The 17,760-nt window shown below is 39.3% G+C and overlaps 2 protein-coding genes across 8 annotated transcripts in view; one reads left to right on the top strand and one right to left on the bottom strand.

The window, feature by feature from the left end:
- Nucleotides 1-3,203, bottom strand: part of FAM210A (family with sequence similarity 210 member A) — a 65,538-nt gene extending 62,335 nt beyond the window's left edge. Inside the window, exon 1 of one of the 4 annotated variants that reach the window (XM_031003812.2) lies at nt 2,864-3,203. The gene's annotated coding sequence lies outside the window, so the exon portion shown is untranslated. Of the gene's footprint in view, nt 1-1,817 lie in introns of all 4 variants that reach the window. The other 3 variants (XM_055368368.1, XM_063699363.1, XM_019014142.3) reach the window with 3 other exon arrangements.
- RNMT (RNA guanine-7 methyltransferase) overlaps nt 3,069-17,760 on the top strand; it is a 59,447-nt gene continuing 44,755 nt past the window's right edge. For 2 of the 4 annotated variants that reach the window (XM_063699362.1, XM_004059215.5), the window contains exons 1-6: nt 3,069-3,267; nt 7,152-7,280; nt 8,005-8,463; nt 10,965-11,100; nt 13,498-13,623; nt 16,657-16,769. In XM_063699362.1, the coding sequence (XP_063555432.1) occupies nt 8,047-8,463; nt 10,965-11,100; nt 13,498-13,623; nt 16,657-16,769 (792 nt within the window). In that variant the 5' untranslated portion in view covers nt 3,069-3,267; nt 7,152-7,280; nt 8,005-8,046. The remainder of the gene's footprint in view (nt 3,268-7,151; nt 7,281-8,004; nt 8,464-10,964; nt 11,101-13,497; nt 13,624-16,656; nt 16,770-17,760) is intronic. The other 2 variants (XM_004059216.4, XM_063699361.1) reach the window with 2 other exon arrangements.

Below are 17,760 nucleotides of genomic sequence, written 5' to 3'. Positions count from 1 at the left end.
AGCAACTTCAAAATGTGTAGGGTAGATCTACAGACAGGAAACTTAGGAATTGATGCTGCAGTCTTGAGGAAAATACTGTCTTCTTCAGGACACCTCAGTTTTGGCTTTTTTAGCCTTCAATTGATTGAATGAGGTCCACCCACATTATTTAGGGTAATATCCTTTAGTTTAGGTCAACTGATTATAGATGTTAACCACGTCTGCAGAATACCATCATAGCATCAACCAAACTAGTATCTGATTAAATAACTAGGTATTATAGCCTAGCTAAGCTGACATAATAAAACTAATCATCACACACAGTATTACTCAACAAAATCTTATTTTCAACTGAAGGAAAAACCTTTTAAACAATAATATTTTATTTGTTCCAGAAAGACAATGAAATTTCAGTAGGAACACTTTCCTGAGTGGAACAGAGGAAAAGTCCTTCATCCAAAACTATTTGGAGGAACAAAGCTTCCATGAACCACCTCTCTTCACAGAACACTATCTTAGGAAACTATAACATTGTTTCTACATTTTTAAAACAATCTCTATGTTTCAAAAATATGATCTTCAACTCTACAACAGAAATCACACTTTAAAATTATACCTCTGAGAGAAGTGCTCTCACTTTCTTACAAATGGGTTGAAATAAATCCTGCACGTCCTTTCCTTGTCTTGGTGGAGCTCACATTCCAGCAAGATAACATCCTTATCTAACTATTTTCTCTCGGGACATCATAACCCAGGCATTAAGAAGTATCAAAACACTTTCTGAAAATCTACTATTTGCTAGGCAACGTCCAGTTCTGAGTATGATCTTCTAGCCAGCACTGTTTCATTATTAGAAGAGTCTGGTCAATCAGCCAGACTGCCTGGGTCCAAATCTTGATTCCACTACTTAACAAGCTGCATGATCTTGGCCAAGTTACTTAACCCTCATCTGTAAAACAAACACTCATAACTATACCACTGGGTTCGGTTAGAATTAAACGAGTGCAAATGAATAAAGCACTAACCTTGGCACCTAAAAGGTACTCGAGTATTAGCTAGTATTATTTTAATGTCCAGAAAACCAGAGATTACTCAGGTAATAATGAGGGAAAAATAACACCAATGGTAACTTTAAGATCATTTTTATCTGGCTCATTTACTTACATTAACTGCTTTCAAGAATCCTTCCCCTCTATTCTCAAATGAATTTACACGACTTCTAGTTAAGTTTTATAAAAACTGAAAAATGTAATCTCTATATATCCCATCATCATGGAGTTTTCATAAACACATAGTTAAGAGGCTTTTAATCTAATAACATTTTTTTGTTTTGTTTAGTTTTTTTTGAGACAGTCTCGCTCTGTCGCCCAGGCTAGAGTGCAACGGCGCAATCTCGGCTCACTGCAACCTCCGCCTCCCGGGTTTAAGCGATTCTCCTGCCTCAGCCTCCTGAGTAGCTGGGATTACAAGCACGCGCCACCACGCCTGGCTAATTTTTGTATTTTTAGTAGAGATGGGGTTTCACCATGTTGGCCAGGCTGGTCTCAAACTCCTGACCTCCTGATCCAACCGCCTCGGCCTCCCAACGTGCTGGGATTACAGGAGTGAGCCACTGCACCCGGTGTTTAAAAACATTAATACACGTTTTTAAAAGTCAAAATTACACTCATTTTCTGTAAAATTACAACAGCAATTATCTCAAGAAACTTAAGCATCAGGAACAGGGAATGTAATTGCCTGGTTCTAATGCTTGTATATGCCTATAATGCATTCGATCTGTAAGACCTACACTTTTGCAGTTGTCAATATTCATGAAATGAGATTAATTCTCAACTTACCTCATTTCATATAATAACAAATACAAGCAGTCATCAGAAATTGATGGGTCATCCTTATTTGTGAAAAATAGGCCTCATTCTTGGTTCAAAGTTTGTAACCTCAAATGGGCTAATGCCCACAATTTAGAAGTGATTAGATTGGAAAGCACGACGCTGCAAGTGCTGCCTTCCCCAAAGCCAGGTCTATTCATTAATATACCTGTGCCTACTGACAAGAAGGCAGGCTGGTAAAGCACATTTTCAAAGCTGTTTTAAATGGATCAATTTTGGTAAAGAGTAATTCAAGACGGATTGTAAATCTGATCAGTTTTACAATCTTGGAAGGTGGGGACTTGACGCACGACGTTAATATGCACACGCTTCAATAATCTATCCACAGGTAGTTTTGACCCTGATCTCAGGTTGAAAGTCCTCAACTATGGAGCTTTCGAGTTTCAGTACAGTAGGCGCTTTCACTTCCCAGTAGAAATCTGGGGTGATGGCCAAAAAAAGTGTGTTGTCTCCCCCAAACCACACCATGCCAAGTTCAGCCAACGCAGACTAATGCATCCTTAGGTATTTGTCAAGAAGAGGTATAGGCTGTCCCTTTTCTCAGAATCTAACAGGTAAGAATGGCCTCTTGTAGCTTCCCAAATACGGCGGTAAGGACCAGTCTGCCAGTCCCTAATAAGAAATTGCTAATTTTAAAAACCATTCCGAACGCGGGCGCTTCCGGGCCCCTCTTCAACTGGCTTCGGAAGAAGGGAAGAGAACACGGTGAAGGGTTACAGCAGGGGAGGCTGAAAAACAGTCCCAAAGCAAGATTTGCCAGGACACTGGCTCGACCCGGAAGGGCGGGGGTCCTCTCTCGGCCGCCGGGGTCTGTGGGGTCGGCGAGTGTGGACGACCCCAGTCCGGCAGTCGTACACTGCCACAGCCCGAAGAGCGGCGCACGCGGAGCAGTTGCCGGGTTCGCGCCGCGAGTCAGCTCCCGGACACACGCCCAGGGTTGAAGGTGCCCTCTAGACCCCTCCCGCTGCCCCACAGAGGCCTGGGGCCCATGCTACCTCTTAGGACGCTGGAGCCGCCGCCGCCGCCGCTTCCCGCCGCGCAGGCTGGACCACAGCTCCTCGGATGCCACGGCGGTGTCACTCAGCAGAGCAGCCCGACAGAGCGTGGGTCCGCGTGCAGGAACCCGCGGTGCTCAGCCGGACGCTAGCCCCCTACCGCCCCCGGCCCCGCCAGCCGCGCCCACTAGCAACGTGCTCGCGACCTCCAGTGCCCGCTCAGTGAAGCTTCTGCATGCCGCGCGCAGCACGTCGGGACTCGTAGTTCCGTCGCAGAGGACGTGCGTCGCGGCACTCTCGCCTGACCGTCGCCACGTGACTCTCGCACCTCCGGAAGTGATGTAAGCAGACACGCGTGGCGCGGACCGCCGTTTCCGCAAACAGAATCGCGTTTGGCTGTGCTGGTGAGTGTGATGGCTGGAACTCCGGCCCTTCCTTTCTTTGTGTTTGTCCCTCGGCCGCCGTGGAGGGGTGGAAGTGGCACTCCCACCCCTGACATGGGCTCACTTCGCATTAGCCCTGTACTTCACTACCCAACGCGTGGGTCTATTGCCTTGTGTCCTCAGTCCCAAGCAAAATGGGAACTCCTTGGGGTGGGCGGGCGCTGTTCCTCCTCCAGACTGGGCGAGCCCGGGTGGGAGAAGCAGCTCGAAGAGCTGCTCCAGCTCGCGCCCCAGGGCCGTGCTGGGGAGGGGCGTGGGGTCCGCAGGTTTGTTTTCAGCGGCGCTTCGGAAACGTGAACCAGAGGTTGAGTAACAGGCCGCGCTAATGACGGAGGGGGTGAACTTGGCTGGAGAAGTTCCTTCTCGCCTCTTCCGTCCTCTCGGGCCCCGTAGTAGAGGGTCAAGCGGGCGGGTCGGGGCTTAGAGCTTATCCCGCTTGGGCTTTATCCCGGCGGCCCTGGCGGCCTGCTCGCTCGTACCCTGAGGAGCTGAAATGACGCAGAGACATAGCTTGCTTCGGAGGTGTGACTGGAAAGCCGGGTCGAAATGTTCGTGTGGTTATTTATCGCGTGTCCATCTCCATGTCAGTCGACCACCTCTCGAAGGTTTCTTCTTGAAGATTCTGAGGGACAGCTCTCTTCCCTATGGAGTGTTTTCATTATTCCACTTTGAGTTTGGTTTGGGTTTTTTTTCCCCCAGTTTGTTAAATTGATACAAAGAAGTTGCACATATTTGCAGGTACAGGTGATACTTTGATACATGCATACAATGTGTAACGACTAAATCAGGGCAATTGGGATATTTGTCATCTCAAACATTTATCTTTATGTTGGGAACATTCCAATTTTTCTTTTAGCTATTTTGAACTACACAATAAGTTATTGTTAACTGTGTCCACCCCACTGTACTATCAGGCACTAGATTTTATTTCTTCTGGGGTTTTTTGTACCCATTAACCAATTTCTCTTCTTCATCCCCCTCCTCTTCCTGCTACCCTTCCCAGTCTGTGGTAACCACCAATCCACTCTTTAGCTCCATCAGGTCCACATTTTTAGCTCCCACATGAGTAACAACATGATATTGTCTTCATGTGCCTGGCTTATTTCAGTTAATATAGTGACATCTGGTTTCATCTATGTTGTTGCAAATGACAGGATTTCATTCTTTTTAATGACTAATATTCCATTGTGTATATATGCTACATTATCTTTATTCATCTGTTGATGGACGCTTAGGTTGATTCCATATCTTGACTATTGTGAATAAACTTGAGACTGCAGATATTTCTTAGATATACTGATTTCCCTTCTTTTGGATCTGTACCCAGATTTGCAAAACTATTCATCGGACAGGGGATTAACAACCAGAATATAGAAGAAACTCATCTCAATAGCACTAGTTCTATTTTTTTGTTTTTTGAAGAACCTCCATCATACTTTTCCCAGTATGTAAATTAGTGGCTGTGCTAATTTACATTCTCCCTAACAGTGTACAAGTGTTCCCCCTTTTCTGCATCCTGCATCCTCATCAGCATCTTTTTTTTTTTTTTTTTTTTTTTTTTTTTTTTTTTTTTTTTTGTGACGGAGCCTTGCTCTGTCGCCCAGGCTGGAGTGCAGTGGCTTGATCTCAGCTCACTGCAACCTCCACCTCCTGGGTTCAAGCGATTCTCATGCCTCAGCCTCCCGAGTAGCTGGGATTACAGGCGCACATCACCATGCCCGGCTGATTTTTGTGTTTTTGGTAGAGACGGGGTTTCACTATGTTGGCCAGGCTGGTCTAGAACTCCTGAACTCAAGTGATCTGCCCACCTCCGCCTCCCAAAGTGCTGGGATTACAGGTGTCAGCCACCATGACGGCCTCAGCATCCATTTTTTAAAAATCTTTTTGATAAAAGCCGTTTTAACCGAGATGAGATGGTATCTCATTGTGGTTTTGACTTGCATTTCCCTGATATTACTGATATTGAGCATTTTTTACATATATACCTGTTGGCCATTTGTGTGTCTTTTAAGAAATGTCTATTCAGATCTTTTGCCCACTTGTAGTAGGATTGCTTCTTTTTTTTTGCTATTGAGTTGAGTTTCTTCTGTATTCCGGTTGTGAATCCCGTCAGATGAATGGTTTTGCAGATATTTTTTCCCATTCTCTAGGTTATCTCTTCACTCTTGTTTCCTTTGCTGTGCAGAAGTTTTTTAGCTTGATGTAATCCCATTTGTCTGTTTTTGCTTTTGTTGCCTGTGCTTTTGAGGTCTTACCACAAAAATCTTTGCCCAGACCAGTGTCTTGAAGCATTTCCACAATGTTTTCTTCAAGTAGTTTCATACTTTTGGGTATTAAATTTTTCAGTCCATTTTGATTTGATTTTTGCATATGGTGAGAGAGAGTGGTCTAGATTTCCCAGCACCGTTTTTTGAAGAGACTGTCTTTTCACTATGTACGTTCTTGGCACCTTTGTTGAAAACAAGTTGGCTGTAAACATGATGCTTGGTTTTAAACATTCTTACTCATTTTTGTGGTCATCTGGAATGCTGTGTCATTTCTTCTGACCTAATTATGTTTTTGTTATGTCACATCTGTGATATCATGAAAGTGACATAAGTAAAATTCATGCTTAAATCTCAATATTAATTTTAGGTAGTAAATATAGCTAAAGATAAGTCACATTTCTTTATTTGAATTTAAAGCCAATTTCCATTAGGAAATCAACGGCAGAGGAGGAGAAATAGGAATTTGATAAGTTGGTATCCAGTTTTTCTAGATAATCATTTTAAGTATTCTGAAAATTACTTTTCTGGTTTGTTGTTGTTCTCTGATTCAGTTCTTTTTGGTACCTCTTGGTATTTTGTTACCTTAAATAGTGGGTCATGAAAACTAATAACCATTGAAACCCTTACCCGTTCATAGTGAGTGACTTGTTGCCCATTCCTTTAAGCAACTTGATTTCTTATTCTTTTTCATTATCCAAAAGGCTTTTTATTTATTTACTTTTTTTTTTTTAAGCACAAACACTTCTTTCATGAAAAAGCTTTTTTTTTTTTAAGTGGGGTCTCACTTTGTTGCCTAGGCTGGAGTACAGTGGCGCAATCATGGCTCACTGCAGCCTGGACCTCCTGGGCTCAGGTGATCCTCCTACTTCAGCCTCCTGAGTAACTGGGACTAAGGCATGTGCCACCATGCCCAGCTATTTTTTGTAGAGACGGGATTTTGCCATGTTGCCCAAGCTGGTCTCGAACTCCAGAGCTCAAGCAGTCTGCCCACCTCATTCCCCCAAAGTGGTGGGATTACAGGTGTGAGCCACTGTGCCCAGCGAAAGCTTAACATTTTAATGGTGGTATATAAGCTATAAACATCTTGAAAACATGATTTACATTGAGCTTCTCCATATTAGGAGGTCACTAAATTTGTTGAATGGCTTAATAAATGAACCACCATAATTCTTGCCCAATAGATAGTTCAGTTATTTCTCTCACTTTCCTATCTTAATGTAGGTCTAAAAACATATTTGAAAGAGACTTAATGGTCATCAAACTGCAGGCCGAGTCCTGAAACTTGTCTACAGCCATTTCTACTCTCTTCACTTTCTACCTAATTGGAACACCCATTATGAAATATGATTTCAGAATTCTTGCTGTAGAATCCCAAACTTTTTCTGTTCTTGATGCCCTTAGTGTCCATAGGCCAAAAGAAATATAACAGTTCCATTTATTAAGTAGTTTACCCCAAAGAATTTAAAAGTATTTATGGTCTAACAACTTTATGTCTGTTTAAAAAATTAACACACATAAATTGGGGGAAAGGTAATGTTTCTGTTTTATTCTTGATTAATCACAATCCCTTACTAACAGGATGTGTGAACCTATTGGGTACTGTACAACTTCAAGCCTCGAAATCAGATAGGCACCACCAACCTCATTTCCTGTTTCACCTTGATTTTCTGTGATACCAAAATCTCAGCTTCACAAAGTCATTGAAAGGTATGTAGTGCAATCTATTCAGCTGGAACTGTGCTGTACTTAAAGCTGGTAGTTTCTGTGATATCTTCCACATTAGGTTCTGTGGTGCCTGTTTGTTATGGTGCCAACCATGCAGTTTGGGAACCAGGGTTATAGAGTAAGGATCAGAACCAAAATGGAACTAGTGCATGTGTATCCCCACTTCATTTGTCAGCTTTAATGCCAACAGTGACTTTTATGAATAAGATTATAGAATTTTGGGGGGATTATAATTAGTACTGCCATATTCAGAAATTCATACATAGTATCAGTTAACATTTTTTAATATGCTCTCTATAATGAGATTTTTTTAAACTCCTAGTTGATCAAATTCTAGTTAAAATTATTTTAGGCCAGGCGCAGTGGCTTACGCCTGTAATCCCAGCACTTTGGGAGGCCGAGGCAGGTGGATCACCTGGGGTCAGGAGTTAGAGACCAGCCTGCCCAACGTGGGGAAATCGCGTCTCTACTAAACGTACAAAAAATTAGCTGGGCGTGGTGGCAGGTGCCTGTAATCCCAGCTACTGGGGAGGCTGAGGCAGGAGAATCACTTGAACCCCTGAGGCGGAGCTTGCAGTGAGCCGAGATCATGCCATTGCACTCCAGCCTGGGTGACAAGAGTGAAACTCCGTCTCAAAAAAAAAAAAAATAAATTGTTTTAAAGTCTTAGTGTTTACAAGTAATACCAATTTTTTTCCCATTCTAGTGTTAGTTCATGAAGTTTTACCATCAATTCAAGTAATCATAAATGGCAAATTCTACAAAAGCAGAAGAATATGAAAAGATGTCTCTTGAACAGGCAAAAGCGTCAGTGAATTCTGAAACAGAGTCTTCATTCAATATTAATGAAAACACAACAGCTTCTGGGACCGGGCTTTCTGAAAAGACTTCTGTCTGTAGGCAAGTAGACACAGCAAGAAAGAGAAAAGAGTTTGAAGATGATCTTGTAAAGGAAAGTTCTAGTTGTGGGGAAGACACTCCATCCAAGAAGAGAAAACTTGATCCCGAAATTGTCCCAGAGGAAAAAGATTGTGGTGATGCTGAAGGCAATTCAAAGAAAAGAAAAAGAGAAACTGAGGATGTTCCAAAAGATAAATCTTCTACTGGAGATGGCACTCAAAATAAGAGAAAAATAGCACTTGAGGATGTTCCTGAAAAGCAGAAAGTATGTTCAGTGTATTTTCATTTATTCATAATAGAATATGTAAGTTTGAAATGTGGAACACCTGTGGATTCATACTGGTTTTTACATAATAGCTTAAGAATGTTCTATTTTTAATAGATATGGTGTTAAGACAAAGTAGGCTTTTAACTCTTATGATTTCTGTTAAGGTGAAACATCTCCTGCTAATGAGATTTTTTAGTTTTTGTTTGTTTTTATTTTCTAATGAGATAATGTTTATCTTATTTTAGAATATTTAACTAGAAATTTTTTTTTCCGAGACGGAGTCTTGCACTGTCGCCCAGGCTGGAGTGCGATGGTGTAATCAAAGCTCACTGCAGCCACAACCTCCTGGGCATAAGCAGTCCTCCGGCGTTTTTAAAAAGACTAGAGTATGAGATCCAAATGATTTACCTATTTTTCTTTTTTATTAGGTGTTCAGCCCCAGTTTTTTTGTCAGAAGTTATCACTTAAAGGGATAACTTTTAAAATTAGCTTTACATCCCTTTATTAATGTAATTCCTTAAACTGTTTTCAGCTTCTTATTAATGTATTTTACATACTGTTTTAGTTAACTGAATGCAAATGCCTAATATTTAGCAAAGATATTATAGGGCAAGTTGTTTTCATCTGGAAGTACCACATTAGAAAGGAATTTGAGGCAGAATCTGGAGTTAGAGGAAAAGATTAATGAGTAAATAAAATTCTGCCATTGGCCCTTATGAGGAAAGTGACTGATAGTGAGGCTTTTGTCGTCAATGGAATGTGAATTCTTGTAACAGAGGGGAGCCTTTTTTTTTTTTTTTGAGACAGAGTCTTGCTCTGTCTCCTAGGCCAGAGTGCAGTGGTGTAAACTCGGCTCACTGCAACCTCCACCTCCCGGGACCTCCACCTCCCGGGTTCAAGCGATTCTCCTGCCTCAGCCTCCCGAGTAGCTGGGACTACAGGTGCCCACCACCATGCCTGGCTAATTTTTGTGTTTTTAGTAGAGATGGGATTTCACCATATTGGCCAGGCTGGTCTTGAATTCCTGACCTTGTGATCTGCCCACCTCAGCCTCCCAAAGTGCTGGGATTACAGGCATGAGCCACTGCGCCCGGCTGGGAGCTTGTATTTTAAACATAGTTTTCAAACTTTTACTAGCCCCAGAACCCCTTTTTCAACTGAAAATCTTACACTTAAACCTGTTACATAAAATAGGTCAAGGATTTGCTGAAAGGCCTTTCGGCACATCAGTGAGATTCAGCACTTTGGCTGAAAAGGGAGGTAGGAGGATCCGAAACCCTTTACCTATCATGGCATTTTTACAGGATTTCTAGGGCCTCAGGAAGCACAAATTGAAAACTGTTGGGTTACATGTAACATATATAATAGCATTATTACAATAGAAATCACTAACACTGCACATAGCCTACTGAATTCTAATCCCTCTTTTTTTTTTGAGAGTCTCGCTCTGTTGCCCACGCTGGAGTGCAGTGGCCTGATCTCGGCTCACCGCAACCTCCACCTCCTGGGTTCAAGCGATTCTCCTGCCTCAGCCTCCTGAGTAGCTGGAATTACAGGTGTGCACCACCATGCCCAGCTAATTTTTGTATTTTTAGTAGAGATAGGGTTTCACCATGTTGGCCAGGCTGGTCTCAAACTCCTGACTTCAAGTGATCCTCCCACCTGGGCCTCCCACAGTGCTGGGATTATAGGTATGAGCCACCTCACCCAGGCCTAATCTCTTTATATACATTATCTTATTTAATTTTCACAACAGCTTTATAATAGTAATGTAATTATAGCTTATTCCTAACTTATTCTTTTGTAGAAACACCAAACATTGACTGTCATTTATTGAACTGAATAAATCAGAACTCTGGAAGAGTACTGGGTTTATTAAGACATTGACACTAAAATTATGCAGATGAAATATCACAATGAAAATTTTAAACCTAGAGATGTTTTTCAAAATAAGGTGATATGGTTTGGGTGTGTCCCTACCCAGATCTCATCTTGAATTATAGCTCTCATAATTCCCACATGTGTGGGAGGGACCTGATGTGAGATAATTGAATCATGGGCGCAGTTCCCCATACTGTTCTCATGGTAGTGAATAAGTCTCACGAGATCTGATGGTTTTATAAGGGGTTTCCCCTTTTACTTGGCTCTCATTGTCTCTTGCCTGCCGCCATGTAAGACCTGCCTTTCACCTTCCACCATGATTGTGAGGCCTCCCCTGCCACGAGGAACTGTGAGTCCATTGAACCTCTTTTTCTTTATAAATTACCCAGTCTCCAGTACGTCTTTAGCAGCAACATTAAAATGGACTGATACACAGGGACACAGAAAACAAATCTTAGGTCTAATGATAATTAGTGAGACTTCTGTGGTTAATTGCCATTGTTTAGTGAAGTTTACCAATTCTAATAGCATTTTATCCATTCACAGCTCAAATGTTCTGAGGCTTATTTTTACCATGTTCTGATCCTTGATTTTTTTCTATTCTCTTTTATTTTCAGAATCTGGAAGAAGGACACAGCTCAACAGTGGCTGCCCATTACAATGAACTTCAGGAAGTTGGTTTGGAGAAGCGTAGTCAAAGTCGTATTTTTTACCTAAGAAACTTTAATAATTGGATGAAAAGTGTTCTCATTGGTATGATCCAACACCAAGCTACTGAGTCTTTAATTCCTATTCATTTAATTATCAAACCTTGACTTTATAAAGCTAGAGCCAAGACTAGGTCTTGAAGACAAATTCTTCTAATATTTACTTTTGGTTGACTGTGTAAGATTTTAATGAGTGTTTAATTATTATGTTAATCAGGTTTTCAGAAGGCAATTTTTTTTTAATGCACAGAATTAAGGTTACCTAGTACTATTAAGTAATGATTCTATTTTACTCTAATAGTTTTGGAGCAACTGCATATTGTTGGTTAAACATTCAGGTTTCATTAAGTCAAGAAATAGGCAGTGTCATGATTTGTTTAGGCCTTCAATTAGTTGATAAAGATCATGTGTATTACACTGAGGATAGATACAAACATTCAACTTTTTTGAGCCAACATTTTATCTATGGAAACTCACCTTTGAAATTAAAATGAAAGTGAACAGAGAAAATATGATTCAGAATACAATTCTTGTTGGCACCATAAGATAGGGTAAAAAAAAGAATATAATTATTGCTCCGTATATTTAGTGCATTAAGTAGACTCTTAGATAAATTTAGAGAACTTTAAAAAGTGGTTTGTTTTAAAATTTTTCATAAATTTTTTTTTAAGCCAGTCAAAGAAGAAGTGAGAATGCTTTCTTAATTACGCTAGAAAGAATAAAGTGCTAATTATGGGTACTTCCTACTAGTTTTGATGATAATTTACTAATTTTCAAAGATAAATTACCTATTCTGAGAAGTATTAGCAGTAGGAACTAACTAGGCTTACTTTGAACACATTTTAACATTTTGTATATCACTTGTTTTTAACATTCATGTTCTGTTACAAAAATATTTATTTGACTCTGCCATGTGTCAGCTTAGGCTAAATGAGTGTTCACTTTTTTTTTTTTTAAGATTAATGTAATGGCATTTTCAGTCTCTACTCACAAGGTTCTCTCCTTACCCCAGTCCTAATTTCTTTTCAGCCTTTCTCTTCCTTCATTATCCTCAATGATGCAGATAACTTATTGGATTTTTTATGAATTCTTATTTATTCATGTATTTTTTTATTGAATAACTTTTTCGAGTCTATATTTTCCACATTGTTACATGTATTATTTCTGTAATCAGAAAAGAGATTTTTTTTTAAAGGACTGAAGTCAGAGTTGGCAAAATTGTCTCTTGGCATATACAGGGTATTCTTTCCTTCTTCAGCTGTTCTAGCAGCTCTCTTGATGTGTGCTTTGCACCTGTCTTTAACATCCTAATACAATCAGTGTGATCTGTGCCAAGCTTTCTCTCTGGCTTTTTCCTTTCTCAACACTCATTCTTTGTCACTCATGTTCTCTTTCTTCTTGGTGCTTGTTTACTTGGTAAGTAAACAGTTGAGTATAGTTCTTGAATGTGATAAAGGCTTTTTAGAAATTGTTTCTTGATGATTTCCTCTCTCGTTAGTCTTACTGTATATAAATGCAGAGATTTTATAATTGTTTTTCGCTCTTTCAGTATTTTTATGCTATTAAGATTCATGGCAGAAAGTTAAATATTATGGAACACTTGTGCTTCTGTTGAAGTTACTTTAAGTTCCTGCAGAAGGTGAAAGTACTTGTACAGGATATTTTAGCCATCAAAATAATACACACCTGAAAGTGTCCAGCTCAGTGATAAAGACAAGGAGAATGTATCTAGGATTCAGTATTGTATCAAGTTTTAGAACTGTTGAATACTTAACTTGCCTGAGAATATTAATATGCTTTTAATCAACGTTTGAACAATTTGCCTATTGATGTTTGGTTGCCTACTGATTTTATCTGTTGGCTGTTAATGTCATTTAGTAGACTGGGGTCTACCAAATTCTGATGATGCTAAAACTAAAAGACATAGTGCTTTTTTTTTTCTAGTTTTTATATTTCTCTTGGTGGTAAGCCTGACATCTTTGATAATCAGGCTCTTTTATCGTTCCATAACAACTTTAATTTACTTACGTGTCTACTGTTAAACACCTAGCTATGGAAAGAGAAAGCTACAAAAAAAATTATGAATAATTAGTTTTTCTAATCCTTACTTAGCTTTTTCTCTCATCCTGAACAAGTGTTGTGTTGTCTTATATTAGAATTTTAAATATCTGCTATTTAAAATTCATTTTTGAAACTAACATTCAAAATGCTGCCTTTATTCTCCAAAACACCAGACACGTACTCTTTAATGATAGAGGATCAGATTAATCAACTCTTAGTCATATTTTTAGTTACTTATCAAAAGTTACAAATTACATAAATGGATGTGTCATAGTTTATGTTACATATTGGGCAAAAGATAGTAGGTTATTAGAGGTAACAGTTTATACTTCAGTAAAATTGAAGAAGAGGTAGTTTATTGTGACTGATTTCTCTCTTTTAGGAGAATTTTTGGAAAAGGTACGACAGAAGAAAAAACGTGATATCACTGTTTTGGACCTTGGATGTGGTAAAGGTGGAGATTTGCTGAAATGGAAAAAAGGAAGAATTAACAAGCTAGTTTGTACTGGTAAGATAAATAATGATATGGGAAAGAATAATTTGTAGTCAGATAAATGGAAAATAAGAAGGATTGTCTCTAATTGCAAGATATCTGGGACTATGCATGAGATGGGTTTTTTTTAAAATTAATTACGGCCTGACGCGGTGGCTCATGCCTGTAATCCAGCATTTTGGAAGGCTGAGGTGGGTGGATCACTTGAGGTCAGGAGTTTGAGACCGGCCTGGCCAACATTGTGAAACCCTGTCTCTACTAAAAATACAAAAAATTAGCTGGGCATGGTGGTGCACACCTGTAATCTCAGCTACTCAGGAAGCTGAGGCGGGAGAATCACTTTTACCTGGGAGGTGAAGGTTATAGTAAGACAAAATCGCACCACTGCACACCAGCCTGAGTGACAGAGCAAGACTCCATCTCGAAAAAAAAAAAAATCAGTTACAAGACTTTCCTGATAGTTTCATAGTAAGATTAATAAGCCTGGGATAACGTTTCCTTCCCAAAAGGAAGGAAGCTATCAAAGATGGACGGAGTCATGTCTAAAGGGCAGACTTGAAAAGGTTTCCATTGGCAAAAATAGGACAATTTTAACATAAAAAAAAAAATAGCAGTTGGACACATCAAATCAGAAAAACACATTGTTCACCCTTGAAGGTTGCTAAGAAACTATTCTGAAACTTATAAATTAAGGGGAGGAAATCAAACATTTGTAATCAGATGATTGAAAAGGGCAGTTCCTTTTTTTTTCAATCAGATAAAGAGGAATTATAGAATTAGAAAATCATTATTTTTTTCATTCTTTATGAAATAATAGATCTTGGCAATAATTTTTTTTTCTTGCTACCAAAGCCATTAAGGGAAAAGTCGATAGTAACGCAATGAATCAATCAATCAATCACCTTAGCCTGGTGGTTAGTCTTAACACTGAAGTGGGACAAGCAGACATCAGCGTCTTTCTGATGTGGTGAGTTAAAAGAGATACATACCCCCACTACTGAAGTACTGCCCAAATTAGCAGTTCTCAGATTTTTTGGTTTTATGAGCCCTGTATACTTAAAAATTATTGAGGACCCCAGAAAGCTTTTTTGTATGTAATAATGGTAAGTAGCTACTGATATTTACTATATTAGAAATTAAAGCTGAGAATTTTGAAAATATTTTTTAGTTCATTAAAGTAAAAGTAACAAGGCTGGCTTTTACATTTTTGTAAATCCCTTTAGAGTTTGAAATTGCAGGAGACAACTGGATTCTCACACCTGTTTCTGCATCCAATATGTTGTGATTTTATTTTGGTTGATAAGTAGTTGTAAAATAAAGAAGTATTTTAATAGCCTCTTTTGATAATTGTAGATATTCCTCTGTTACTACATCAAAACTCAGTAAGTGATAGTTTCTTAAAGAGTAGTTACAATATGGAATCTGAAACCTTAGTGATGAACTTTTTATACTGTGTAACATTGAGATCCATTAATCTGTCTTGCACTTCCTGCATGATTTTATAGTACTTGGAAAATACTGTTCACTAAAGTTATGCAGATCTAATTGTTGAGAATCAAAAAATCACGTGTTTAATATCACTGCCAATCAGAAAAGTATTGGGAAGAAGTCCAGCCCACAGTGATCAATACGAGTTTTTCAGGGTTGTAATTCTTATTTGAAAGTCAATTTTATTTTTGGCAACAAATACACTGTCCCTTTTCTCCCTTTAAATTAGCGGTCCCTAACCTTTTTGGCACCAGGGGCCGGTTTCATGGAAGACTGTTTTTCCACAGAAGCGGGGGGATGGAATTCTACCTCAGATCATCAGGTGTTAGATTCTCATAAGGAGTATGCAACCTAGCTTGCCTGCCACTCACCTCCTGCTGTGCAGCCTGGTTCCTAACAGGCCGTGGACCTGTACTGGTTTGTCACCCAAGGGTTGGGGAACTTTAAGTGATAGGTTCACTTTGTTCATTTTCAAGAAAATACGTGCCAGGTACTCAAGTCTGCATAACCGTAGTTTGTCAGTCATTCAAGTCAAAATGATTTTCTCAGAAAAAGAGTGGCCAGTACAGCTCAAAACTCAGAACAGTCATATCAGTACTGTTCTTGAAGATGACCATCATACTTTGTTAGGTAGCAGAAATGTTTTATTACTTCCCATTTCATCACACAACATTTTAAAAAGTGTGTATTCAAAAGCCCAGGTTTAATAAAATTAATTTTCACTATTTTATAAAGGGTATTCTTAAATGAAACTGTTTTTCTCCCCCTGCATATTGTATGGTGGTGAAGAATACATGAAGTATTGCCAGTACCATTTAGTGCTGCTACTTTGTATTTGTGATAAGATCCCATTGCCTTTGCATTATCAGTGTGAATCTTTAAACAGGGAAAAGGGCAGGCTGGGCACAGTGGTTCATGCCTATAATCCCCAGCACTTTGGGAAGCAAAGGAGGGTGGATCACTTGAGGCCAGAAGTTAGAGACCAGCCTGGCCAATGTGGTGAAACCCCATCCTCTACCAAAAATACAAAAAATTAGCTGGGCATGGTGGCACACAACCTATAATCCTAGCTACTCGGGAGGCTGAGGTATGAGAATCACTTGAACCCTGGAGGCAGAGGTTGCAGTGAGTGAAGATTGCACCACTGCACTCCAGCCTGGGCAATACAGCAAGACTCTGTCTCAAAAAAGAAAAAAAGAAAAGGGCAAATAACATTTTATTATAAAAATATACCCTTGGTATTTCCAAAACTGGGCTTATTGATAGTGTTAGGTTTTATAATTCAGATTGGAATAAAACTTTCTCCTTTTTACTTTGAATAAGCATTTAAAAATCATGATAGAACTTTTATAGCGTCCGTACCTATTGAGACGCTTTTAGTTCCTTTTGAAAACTGATAGGGTATTTGCGTCGGAACAAAGCCCTTTTCTTTTCTTTTAAAGGAAATAAAACCTTTTCACTGGTACTAAGGCCGACTTTTATGCCAGAGTTTGTCAGTTGAGATCAATGTCTAGATTTCTGGCATTCTGTGTTGATACTAATACCCTTCCATCCTTCCAGATATTGCCGATGTTTCTGTTAAACAGTGTCAGCAGCGGTATGAGGACATGAAAAATCGTCGTGATAGTGAATATATTTTCAGTGCAGAATTTATAACTGCTGACAGCTCAAAGGTACAGTTTCTTTCTTTGGTCAATTTATTTTTTACATTTTTAGTTTGGGTAAATAATTTGTTTTAAAAATCAACTCAATTTTTACTTTTTAAAAAAAATTTACTCTATTTTTTGAGACAGGGTCTCACTCTGTCACCTAGGCTGGAGCACAGTGGCACGATCTCAGCTTACTGCAACCTCTGCCTTCCAGGCTCAAGTGATTCTCCTGCCTCCCAGCCTCCTGAGTAGCTGGGACTACAGACACATGCCACCACACCCAGCTAATTTTTATATATTTTGTAAAGATGGGGTTTTGCCATGTTGCCAAGGCTGGCCTCAAACTCCTGAGCTCAGGTGATCTGCCTGCCTCCCATAGTGCTGGGATTACAGGCATGAGCCATGGTGCCCGGCCACTCATTTTTTAAAATGTGTTTTGAAACTTTAAAAACCTTGGAACATGCATTTTCACTTTCGACTGGAAATTCTATTATGATAAATTCCCTTGAATGACTCACTGAATACTTGTAATTTTTTGCTTTTAATAATTTGAATTGAAATTAGCTGTTGCTTTTCTGTATGTACATCATTTATTTTCCAGTATTTTGAAATAGAACTGAACTTATACTATGTTTTGTTCACCTTGTAATTTATTAGTTTCCCAACATATCAGAGCCTGTTTGGTTTTTTCCTACCTTCCACCTGTTTCTGAATTTCTTAAAAAGAACTGCTTCAAGGGCGAAAGTCTCACCATGAACTTTTTGTTCTTCATTGACTTATTGGCTCACTGAACTGTTATAGATACCTTTAATCATACACATTTTGTTTGAAATTTGAAAGTGGAAAAGATAAGTGGGAGTATACTGCCAGAAAGTTGTAATACCTTTAAAACATTTTTGCATTTTTTAAAAAATGCCAAACGCCAGATATTTTTTAACTCAAGTTATTGAATGTCATTTTATTTTAGCTGTCAAGTAAAGTGATGAAAGGATCAACTTGAAATGTCATAATTGAC

Source organism: Gorilla gorilla, chromosome 17, assembly GCF_029281585.2.
Source record: "Gorilla gorilla gorilla isolate KB3781 chromosome 17, NHGRI_mGorGor1-v2.1_pri, whole genome shotgun sequence".
Lineage (NCBI taxonomy): Eukaryota > Metazoa > Chordata > Mammalia > Primates > Hominidae > Gorilla > Gorilla gorilla.
The sequence above is the reverse complement of the archived record's forward strand: the minus strand, read 5'-3'. Positions and strand labels throughout refer to the sequence as shown.